The sequence below is a fragment of the Micrasema longulum genome, unplaced genomic scaffold, assembly GCF_059751315.1.
Source record: "Micrasema longulum isolate JH-2025_06_02 unplaced genomic scaffold, ASM5975131v1 h1tg001792l, whole genome shotgun sequence".
NCBI classification, from domain to species: Eukaryota; Metazoa; Arthropoda; class Insecta; order Trichoptera; family Brachycentridae; genus Micrasema; species Micrasema longulum.
This window is the reverse complement of record NW_028278966.1, coordinates 251,200-263,951: the sequence shown is the minus strand read 5'-3', so window position 1 is coordinate 263,951 and position 12,752 is coordinate 251,200. Positions and strand designations below refer to the sequence as shown.

Sequence of the window (12,752 nt, the reverse complement as noted above, 5' to 3'; positions counted from 1 at the left end):
TTTACTCCCTCAATACCAACACACACGATGCCGAGTTGTCATCTAAGATATTTTTGAATCATACCGACAATTTTGTGATGAATTAAAAATGCATGTGGTTGATTGGTGAACAAAACGAATAAACTCTTTTTTCAAAATCGTGTTTATTTTAGTTAAATAAACACTTCAATATTACTCGTATTCGTTAATAAATATATTTAATTTTGCTCTTCTTTGACATTGTTTTTTCAACTAATGGATATAATATTATATTACTTAAATTATTAAGTAATATAATTTTTCACATAAAATATTATAAAAAAAATGCTTTATCTATTCACTTTTTGTGTGATAATAGATTCCTTTGGATTGTGTGTAGTCTGCTTAAATAGGTACACCTTGTTTTAACCCCTTGCTCCCTGACCGTACAAGCTAATCGTCATGTAAAATAACTCATTTACCTGTTGTATAAGAATGTGTTTGATGTAACTAATTACTTTCAGTAAACACTTAAACATTTACGACTAGTTCTAGCTATTTCGAAATAATTAGTTCCAAAACATAACTCCTCCGGATAAGTTTTGCAAAAAACTCTCACCTGTTTGATTGTATAAAATTACTACTGTTTTACAAATTTTAATGTAATCTATTTTGTAAATATATCGTATGGAAAAATTAACATAATTTCTAAATTGCAATTGCCAGATAATACAAATTTGTTGTTTTCGTCAATAAAAAAATTTAAGAGAAAAACTTCAAAAACTGTACTTAATCTATGTTCAGGGATCAAAATAGAGAAACGAAATAAGGTTCTTTCGTTTTACCCTCCATGGCATTTCCAGTTAATCACAGCTTTTATGGTAATCCTGGAATGCGGAACCATATTGAAACTTTTGGATATAGACTATTTGAAGTTCTTTATCCATCTCTACTTCTGCATTCTGCTTTTTCCATAATTCACTTATAAATAAGGCACCGTTTTATCAAAATTCTTAAGAGAGGTAAATTGAGATCTTTTTAAAGGCAAGTAGTTTTAAACTTAAATACTAAGAAATGGCACAGATCAATATTATGCAGGTATCACAATAAGCAATGTGAACCTACTCAATACAAATCATAGTATCTTAACCATTATCTGTATAATAAACATAACAAAGTTGCTAACACGTTAAAACTTACATAGCACAGTTAACAGCTTATCAGCTGTCAACCTATCATATATGCAGTAATTCTAATTTTTAAGATGGGCAGTTCATCGTAAATGAGATAACAAAAAAGTACGTAGGTATTTCAATCAAAATAAAACCGTTAAAAAATATATTAACCTGTTAGGTAGGCAAACATTGTATGTTATAACATAGTTATAGTAATGATTTTTTTTTTTTAAATCCTGACAATTCTTAGGACAACAAATTTAGAAACTACTCATCATCAAAATCATCGTCATTATTCGGAAGAGTGTCTTTAACATCATTCTTGCAGTTCAGATTTTTGTAAAACTCATGAGCGCTCTAATTAATAAAGCACAGAAAATCTAATAGATCCTTCTTCTATTTGTTTTGAAATAATAATCTTGGAGTAGTAGGCTTTTAAGTAAGTAAGCTTTACCTCGTTTAGAAGAATCCATGGTAATGTTCTATAAATTCTTGAATTATTTTTTGTGAGAATAACAGGATATGTTTTTTTTGGTATACAAAACAGATCCATCGTCGCACCACAACAACTTTTCATTGGCTGTATTGGTTTTTCTAATGGTAAAAAAATGTTGAAATTACAAAACATTTCACAAGTCATCTCGATAACAGTAAACTTTGTTGTTTTGTTTGAAGCTGTACGCACTAGCTGATACCAATTTCTTGGCAAGTGAATATCCATACTCGTGTGCTTCTTCTAACGCTCAATCAACGCACGGTCGGTGTCAGCCTCCATGTGAGTATGGCCAGGAACGAGAAATTTATGCTCAATAGATTGTAATTGTGGGGATGGATTAGCAACCAGCATCAACATTGTTGTAACAATCGAATTTTCGTTTTGACCCGGGCAATGGGCATCAAAAAACATAATCAGTTTTCTTGTGTTTGGGTTTAAATGCGGCAATTGATTTATGATAAAATTGTATTGACATAAAACTTTGTCGTTTGCTCCTCTGTTCCCTTTACACTCCGGCCACATGTAACAGAAAGTTTTATTTGTTTTTAAATCACGTATGGTCAAATTGACGGTCCAAAGCTGTCTCTTGTAAAATGCTACATTCGTTTGCAAACATTGTCGCAAATCAAATGTTATGACCAATACATCTTCGCATGACTGAGCCAGTTGTTCATCTTTTTTCTTTTCTTCGTAAGCAACCTTAAGTGCTTCCAGCCTTGAGTGTCTTCTTCGAATTCCCTACCTGTGCTTCGGATGCGTTTTTAAGTTTTGCATTTATGCGATCACATTTTGAACAAGTATCTATTGATGGAGATACTTGTTCAAAGATGTTCTTGTTGATAGATTTTGAAGGACAAATTCATGGTTTCAAATGCCTTTTTGAAAATAGTTTCTTTAACTGGAGTATCAGTCTTCAGTTTATACAAATTATTAAGAACTTGTAAGTTGAGCTCAGAATTCAAAAACTTCTTTGTCGTTTTGTTGCGACCGTAGTGGCTTTCTGCGTAAGGGAAACAGGCAATATGAGATTTAACTTCCTCTAAATGGAAATCAGGAATCAATTTACCAATCCGATGTGTACATAGTGGAAAGTGAGCGCCATTATTCCGTAGTTTTTTGCAAACCGTTTAAAGATATTTGTGACTTTCGTTGGATATTTGAGTCTTCAAAAAACATCCTTTGCAAATAAGATGTTTTGTATGATCAAAACTATGGACGAAGTATCTAAAGATAACATTGCTTTTTTTTTTGGAGAAGACTTTGACGTTTTTTTTTGGCAAACTTCAATATGTACATTTCGCCATATATCCAGTACTCCCGCCACCCTTATCATGCGCATACTGGTATCATTAAGCACATGTTATTCTTCATACATTTTTTTTTCATTTGGTTTGAGTTATATATACAATTAAATTTATATTCATTTACACATAAACATCGATTTGTGTAGAATTATGTAAGTTGAGATGTATTAGTTATCACAAATTAGGCATACATTTAGATTCGAATTTGTCGGTACATGTTGAATTGTATCCTAATCATTGATGAAAAAAATCAGTTCAATGTGATATAACTCTAAATATATCAATATTCACGTTAAATATACTGAAAAATAAAATGAAAAAAAACATATGAAACCGCTTTTATACCACGAAGCACGAAAAACCATGTGTGGAGCAATTAATTAAAGGGGTTACAACTTGACATATATCTAAATTCATTATTTTTTTGCCAAAATCCTCGCAGTTATATCACTTTGCACCAAATTATCTCTGAAACAATAGCAGATAATTCTATCTGCTATTGTTTCGTGAGTAAGACCAAAAAACAGCAATTTTTTTTATCATTTCTATGTAAAAATCACAAAAAGATAATTCTGTCTGCTATTGTTTCGTGAGTAAGACCAAAAAACAGCAATTTTTTTTTATCATTTCTATGTAAAAATCACAAAAAAGGTACAACTCGACTTAAATCACTTATCACAGGAGGCACAAATTTATCATACAAATTCAATTAACTGTATGATTATTAAATTTATCAACATGTTTGTCTATTTATTTTGTCCTTCTTGTACACAAATCCAGTAACCATTTTTTTACAAATTTACTGAATTTAATCTGTGTGGTAGTTTTACAATGTTCGCAATACATTGAATATTTTGGGTCTCTAAAACCAAAAACTTATTTCCCCGTATTCAGAGTTTGCGGTTGACCCCATAACCCATCCTCTAGTTTAACTTCTAGTAACGTGAGAGTGTTTCTTTTTCGATTTAGCAGAGTAGTTAACCTTCACATACATTATAATTCTATAAATTTAATATACAGTTGCCTTATATCTAAAACCGAGAATTCTTCAAACAACTCCACGAACAGTTTAATTGTATGTACAGAAAAACAAACAATATATTCATATTATTACTATTTTATTATTTAACAACATAAACATCATTATTTTATTAAATAAACGTGGAATTATTTCCGGATATAATTCATTTTGTTAAATTAAGAAACATTCTCTCTCCAAAAAATATAAAATGATTTACTATGCAAACTTACAGTTTGTTCTGAAGTATGGAAGCATAGGCTGGGGAAGAGCTTACAAGACAAATTTACAAACATTCACCCTACCTTTAGGCGTAAATAAATGAATAAATGTACCATCTTACTTGTAAAAATATTGAGCAGTTTGTCGCGATACTAACTTTCCGACCCCAGCAGCCATATTTTTTTCAGGACTTTTAAATTGACGATTTTATTCTAAGTCATCATAATTCAATAAATAATAATTTTAAAAAATGTTTCCATCGAGGAATTTTTTATAATACTCTTAATAACAAATAAGCAAAACATTAATGTGCAAACGGCCAAAGAAATATCTATTCCATTTTGTAGATAAAAAGTAAATAATATTGAAATATTTGGCATTAGGAAGGCTTTGAACGAAAATGTTCCTTTAATCAATAATCTAAAAACCTTTCAATATAGCCCATTACAGTATTTTAAGTTGTAATGGTCACCATAAGCAAAAAATAAAGTTTATGCCCCCCCCCATTCCCCCCATCCCTTTTTTGAAAACCATTTCTGTTACAAAATCCTACTTAAAAATACAAAAAAAACTGTATACGTTGGTGTTAGCTATTAACGTCATGTGCCTTGTCAACACGTTGGTATTACATTTTTGTTCAACAAATAGTATGGTGAATGTGTATAGTGGGATATTAATGTTGGTGTAATTAGTGTCACGATGAAGAGACGGGTACGTATCGAAACCGGTAGTACAATTTTCGACCACAAGTTGATTAATGCTTTAAATAGCAAAAACAAATGTCCGTTTTGGTTAATGTACATAAATAAATATTTTATATGGTTTCTCCGATTAGGGGTGTTAGTTTTATATATTCATAGGTGGGGGAATACAAAAGTATGAATTTAAGGTTTGAAGGTTAGGGGGTAGTAGTAGATTGACAGGCCTTTTGTCGACCATGGTAAATATTTACGGATTGTGTCTTGAGAAAAGCCTCAGCAATTTTGCAGAATACTGTTTTCACGCAACAGGTGGAAAAATAACTATTTTTGAATTTTAATTGGTTCTATTCCTTCAAATTGTACTAACTTGCATATTTACACAGCAACCCACATAGTAAAACGGTAGATTAGCGAACAAAAATATAAAAAAATATTATAATATTATATGAGAAATAATAAATATTCAAAACGTTCAAATTATTTAGTGATTTTTTGTGAATTCAATAATTCATTAGTAAAATAAATAAAAAATCACTCAACAAAAAGGTAACAATTTTCTCTTTCAGTTTCTCCTAAATTCAAATCTTATTTATTAAAAAAACAATTTGCTTGATACCAGAATAAAAAACACATTAATGAAAAACGTACCAAATGAATTTTCGCTTACGTAAAATAAAAATGAAAAAATCGCAAGCGAACCATTTCTCCGTAGTGATAACCAGAGAGAATAGAACGCCATATTTCTCTTACTTTGCATACAGACCTTACTCTCTCTACATATATATATATCTTCTTAAGCACACTCGCCGATTTTTGAAATATTTTTTTTATTTAAATATTTTTTTAAATTAAAAAGTCATATTTGCGTCCTTAAGATTTCCCTTAGGATCTCCTGATCTGCAGTCCGATCGCGGTACATGTCCGAATAAACGCAGTAGTTTATTCATTTAAAATTTCAACTACAAAGAATAAGTACTTTGGCGGACTTATTGCTTAAAGCAATATCTTCCAGCCAAACGAAAAGCAGAATGGTTAAAAAAAGCGATTGGTCAAAAAAAAAATCTAAAAAACCATAAACATATATCAAAAGATACATATACATGTTAAAATAAAAAAAATCTAATCTTTTACAAACAACAGCTGTTTTTTTATTTAGTTCGGTGCCAAAAATCGGCGATTATTATTAGCATAGTATTAATATATTCTACAATGTTTGAATATGTCCAAATGCTTGCAGACTGGCTGGATTTCCTCTCTAGGGAGTTATTCATATTTTAATTTATTTTAACAGAGAGGAAAAACATTTTTGAGGAGGGAATATGGAAGTCTAGGCATTTACATTCCCTTCTCAAAAATGTTTTTCCTCTCTGTTGAAATAAATTTAAATATGTACAACTCCCTAGGGAGGACATTCATCCAGTCTGCAAGCATTTGGACATACTCAAACATTGTTGAATTAACTACCTGGTAAAAGAAGAAGTATAAAAATTGGAAAATTGTTTTCAGGCGTTGCCTAGTAGGTGATTTGGTTCAGCCGGATGAATCTCACCCACGTGATAAAGGTTTAAGCTATTTTATTTCACAAAAGTCAACAGATGGAAGAGTTGAGAAAATATGGATGTTCAAACATGGACAGAATGGTGAATGTTACACAGTGTTAAACGTGGCCACTTAAACCAGCCAATGACAGGTCATAAGCCCTGTAAATGCCTAGACTTCCATGTTCCCTTCTCAAATTTTTTTTTCCTCTGTTGAAATAAATTTAATATATTCTGTTTGCTAAACAGTGAAGAGGATAAAAAATATACAAATAAGCTTATTCAAAATATAAGTTATGATACTAAGCGATCTATTCTCACTGGGTATAGTATATACCTGTTCTGAGGTAGACAACGTTAATTTTTTATTTTAATAAGAAATACAGTAAATTTTTAATTAAATATTTTTAAAGAAAATTAATACGAAATTGAATAACAAATAAAAATACGATAATCTTAAAAAAATGTACTTTGATGAGTTATCGACTTTTTTTGGTGGTGAACTGTGGGTGGGAGATAAGGCTTGCAAATCATAACACTTTTTTTTTAAAGTATATTATGCTTTAGATACTAAATGATGAGAAATGTGGAGTCAGCTAATGAGTTTGAAAGGAGAGAGAAAAAGGAACCAAGGAAAGAAAAGGGAATAAAAATATGTATGTAAGGAAAAAATAAAAAAGCCCTAAAAACTCAAGGAGTTTAGGATTCTGGGGATATATAATAATTTTTTTGGCGTTTTTCATTATTTGTTTTGTCATTAATGCTTGACTGAGCCTTACATTATCCACTTTTCGCATTTCGACAGCATTAAGCCTGTTTATATCTGTGTTGCTCCGATTCCATACTTCGCTTCTATGCCTGCGGGTCAGCACCAAGACTCCACTTTTGACTTATTTTGCCACTTCCGAAAAACATTGCTATGGCAAGTTTGATTAAAAACAATCTCTTTTTTCATTTAATACTAAGTTGGAACTTTTATTTGTAATACACTCCTTAAAGTAAAAAGATATAAATTGATATTCAAACTTAAGGATGAGTAGAATATTATAAGGAACGGATTGACCATTGAGATGAGATGTTGTTTCAATTTCACGAAAATGGTCGACCATAAATTTTTGTAAAATATGTTTCAAAATGAAAAGTGGCAGCGTATTCATTACCGGGCATTGAATTCACGAAATTTCGTCATCACGATCTCCCTATCCGCATCCTGTGGTGCATTGGGCGCTGCAAGAATGCTCTTATGAGGAAGTTCACCCCCACGGAAAATCGTCGACAAAAATTTTTTTTCTGCCCGCGGTAAGTATGTAGGAAAAAAATATTTGAATAAAAACAAACTTTAAACTTGAAACGTTACACGCGGATTCACTCCAGAAACACAAATCTTTAAAAAATGATAGCGCTGATAATGATTGGCTTAGTTTAATAGTTAATTAACAATAAATAAACCATTGAAATTTTTCACTGCAGTGTATGTAGATCATTTTTGTAACGTAAAAGCGAAGGCGATCAGTCTTATGGTTTAGGTTCCAGTCTAAAAATATATGCATTTTTTAAATTATAACAATAGGCCAAGAGACCCAATTACAGTGGTGAATTATAGCACATAACACCCAGGCTTGAGAAAAATCATATTTTTAATTTTTGTGTTCTCACTGGGAATTGAACTCAGAACCTTCCGTGCGTGAGTCAAACGTCTTAACCAATGCACCATAAAGGCCGCCCTACTCAGTATTTGTGAAATACATAAGTACATTGGCGGACTTATTTCTTTAAGCTAAATGTTTTAAACCAACGGTAAATAGATTAATTTAAGTGAGTCAAGGTTTCATTTTGTTTTAACCATGCAACTAAAATATACAGGTTTTTTACTGATTTTTCGAGCTGTTTATTAGAGGCAGATAGTATATACTGGCGTTAATAAAATCACAAAAAATATTACTTTTAATTTAAGCTGTCGTAGAAAAAAAATCAAATTTATATTCAACAAATTACAACAGAGATGGAGAACATTTTAGAGAAGGGAATATAGAACTGTAGGCATTAACAGGGCTTATGACTACCTTTGTTGAAATTTGTTAATCTTAATGACGTATTTTGTGGAATCGAAGTATTTTGTCTACAAACTATACTTTACGACATTTCTTAGGCATCCAGATGTTTTTATTAACTGAGATGGATATGTTCTCATCATCACTATGGCAGCATCATCTGCATAGCATGTGATGCTAATGACCTTATCTTTCTTAGTAGATTTCCTTTTTTTTTTATTCTTAAAAGCGTTTTTTTTTATAGGTTTATTCTGCTTGTGTAAGAAAAGGTTCTTGACGTATATATTGTTGTGCTATATTAAGTTATAAAGGTGCTAAACTTGTTTTATTTTTTTGTTGTACTCATTATGTGTTATTTTCTAAAAGTTAATATTATTTATGTCCCGAATTGAGTTGTTGTAACTCCTGGAAGTATTATACTTGTAAAATACTTTGTGTTATATGATTTATAAATAAAAAAATTAAAACGTTTGGACAGACTCAAAATATTGTAAATTTATGTAATTGTTTTTCCGCAAAAATATCTGATTCGGGGAACGATGAGGGAACGATTATAATTTATTTATTTTATTAGGTTAGCCGAATGCACAAATACTAATAACTTAATTCATTTATTATGTTTATTAACATCCTTTTTTCCTTTTTTAGCACCGGCTGCACGCGCGATATGTGGCCGGGATCCTAAAGGAAGCCATAGCCAAGTTGAAGAGGCTTCCGAACCTCAACCAGGCCTCTACTGCCATCTCCAAGCAGGTCACCATCTGTGGAGACCTGCACGGCAAGCTGGATGACCTCCTCGTTGTATTCCATAAGGTAAGAACTACATATTTTATGTATACGATGAAATTGCTTTTAATAAATCTTATAATACGGACATATTTGATTTGATTATTTTGAAAAAACAACAAATATTTCGTTTTATTCAAGATAAAGATACAAAAATAAAACCTCAAAATTATATTGACACGTTCACACGTTCAGTAGACTTTTGAAACTTTTTTTTTTGTTTATTTAGATAAAAAAATAAAGTATGTAATATTACATGTAGATACATTTTTTTAAAAATGAAATACACACATTTACATTAACGTTTCCCATTACGTAAAAGAAAAGAATGTATTTTTGTGTACATAATGGGGAGTGACGTCTTACAATTTAAAAAAAATAAATTAATCGGTAATTGTTTTCAGTGCAACATATAAATTCAAAAAAAAAATTACGATGCTTTCAACAAGCGCTACATAAAAAAAAATTATGAATATAATTTTTGACTTCTTTCTCAAATATTTTGTATTCCTGACTGCATTTTTAATTCCACTGTAAGTATATTGATATTTTGCTGTAGTTATTTTCATTTTGGAATTAAGATGTTACCAGTGGTTCTATGTAGGTCGCATCCTTACATTTTGTGACGTAAAAATACTTCTTTTGATGTTGTTTTTATGGATTTAAAGTAAAAAATTATTTTAAAATGATGATTTTATATCTAAAAACCTAAATTTACTTAATAATTGGACAGAGGGAAAAGTAGACGGTTTTTAAAATACATTTAAAATAAATGTTAAAAACAAATTAAATATCTAAACATTTTAAAGGAATAATATAACAAGTAAATCATAAATTTACTGTTTCTTATAATGATTTATTATAGAAATAAAAAACGAGTAATACTTTAATTCACAAATTTTGAATACTGGATACACCAAATTTGTGGATTAAAGTATCACTCGTCTTTAATTTCTGTAATAAATTACAACGAACTTCCATCAAGAATTTTCACATACAAACTTAAATGTTTCATATTGTAATTATAATTAAGGTTTAATTACCATTCAACATCTTTGAAAAAGTTCAAAATGTTTGTCGTGCAGGAATAATACCCTTCATTCAATATATCCGATGCGTGGGAATAACGATTGCCGAGTTCATGAAGTCTGTTTGAAACGGCATTACAAGTTTGTCTTTCTGTCCGTGAATTGTTGCTACAAAACGGTAGGACCTGTCTAGTCATTCTTCCAGGCACCCTGAAGTTGATGAGACGTAACATAATAAATGTTAATGTATGATATTAATACATATGTATTTGGATTTAGTTTGTCAAAGCTTGTAAATGAAAGTAGTGTTAATTTGAATAATTCGTCTTGAAAGTGTGAATTATCACTGTGGTTTTTTTAGTCTTGTATGCAACATTTTACTATTGATACTATTGATATTTGCGTGAAGAATAGAGGGAGCATTGCCTTGATTATGATGATGGCATTTAAACTGGTTAATTTATTATCTCTTGGATGGCACAAAACAATTTGCTCCGAGCAACTACTTAAGAACTAGGCAACACAGACCACTTGCTCTTCCTAAATGCAAAACCAATTCATCGACTGTAGATAGTTAATAGAATGTCTTAAGAAATAAAAAAATGAGCAGATAAAAATAAGAGTAAAATGATTTTAAAAACGTTATGCGTAAAAAAAAAGTTTTTTTTTTCCTTTTCTAAAAATAGTATTATTTGTTTATCAATTATTTTCTATTCCGTTACCTAAATAATACTTCACTTATTATTTTTATTTTTACTTTTTATTTTGTCGTTTTTGTTAAATATTAGATCCTTTTGTTTTAACGAAATAAACCCCTGAAAAAAAAGGCGTTTGCAATTCGGCGGGAAAAAAGTGTATGTGAAAAATATGAATGTGAAAAAAGTTCACTAAAGAAACATGTTGCATATGAAATATTGATTTAAACTTGGATGTTTACACTAAAATATTTCAGAATCCGAGGACTGGCAACTGAATCGTAAGACTGATCATCTTAACTCCGTGGTGTAGTGGTCAATACGCTTGACTCACGCACGGAAGGTTCCGGGTTCGATTCTCGGTGAGAACACAAAAATTTAAAAATGTGATTTTTCTCAAGCCTGGTTGTTCTGTAATGTAATTCACCACTGTAATTGGGCTTTCTGGCCTGTTGTGGTGCAAAAAAAAAAAATGAAATGAAATGATGAAGAATAGATCAGGTTGTGGAGGTCCGAAATTTTAAAACAATATAGAATGGGAATTGTTTTTAAGCATGTATTATAAAATGACAATGTTTTTAAACTCTTCCCAGTGAGGGCGGATTATTGTTATTAGTATTTATTATGCAAAAAAATAATTATATATCTATTTATTTATTTATTAACGGACATTGTCCATGCATACAATTTATAAGGTTTAAATATAACAATAAAAGAATAGTTTAAAACATTTTCTTAAAAAAAGAAAGAAGCATTGACAAACATAAGGGACATCGATATTAATCGATATTTCGATATTAATAACATATTATACAGATTAATCGATATTAATAACATATTATACAGATTAATCGATATTAATAACATATTATAATAGCAGACTTAAAGCGTGAGTTGTTTAATGCTTTTACTTTTTACCAAATAAAACTTGTCCGTCTAAATATTAAATTACCGAGAAAACAACGAGCCTGTAACATTTTACAATAAATTGGTTCTACGTCAATATAATGAACGCGCAAAAACCGAAAAAATATTTCACCTGTGTTTGCCCATAAAAATATGTGTATGAATAAAATAAAAATGCCCATCTTAAAAGTGCGTGTAGTCATGTGATGGCTTGCTATTAGGGGCTAGTTGAATTAAGTCAAGTTTCCTTTAAAACGGAGCTAATTTAAATGTAAATCGTATTAAATTTAATTTATTCAATTTAACGATTAATTGTTGTAATTATCAGGCATTGTAAAATCCACGGTTTCTTCTAAGTGTGCTTTATTTTAGGTTAGGTATAGTTTATAGCCACAGAGTGCCCGGAATGGCCACAAATTAGTGGCAATTTGAATGAATAGACCAGTTTAATTTCGTCCCAAATTTATCCCTTTGGTTCATTAAGCTTAATTTTTACCTTCAATAAAACCTTTTTGAGATTTAATATTCTCTTTTCTTAATTGTGAATTAAAATTATTATTCACATTTCATAGAAACGAATTTTCCCGGTCTTGTGGTTTTTAGATTGAAAAACTTCGGTCTAATGCTCCGTTTCGTCACGTCTAAAAATTCTTGATATAATTTTCAACGTTATGTAGATTTAACGTATTGAAACGAAAGATAAATAATTTATTCAAAGTTTTATTTTACTTACAATTTTTTAGGACACTACACGGAACAAAAGTCTTGTACCGAATAAGGATGGATAGTATATTTACTATATGGCACATTAGTTATAATGTACAAAACACATAGCACATCGATGTTAAATAAATATACAAAAATAAGCATTTGA

At 30.2% G+C, this 12,752-nt stretch overlaps 1 protein-coding gene across 2 annotated transcripts in view; it reads left to right on the top strand.

The window, feature by feature from the left end:
• Positions 1-12,752, top strand: part of rdgC (retinal degeneration C) — a 401,333-nt gene that overhangs the window by 222,447 nt on the left and 166,134 nt on the right. For both annotated transcript variants that reach the window (XM_088237799.1, XM_088237800.1), the window contains one exon: positions 9,112-9,276. In XM_088237799.1, coding sequence (XP_088093925.1) covers positions 9,112-9,276 — 165 coding nt within the window. The remainder of the gene's footprint in view (positions 1-9,111; positions 9,277-12,752) is intronic.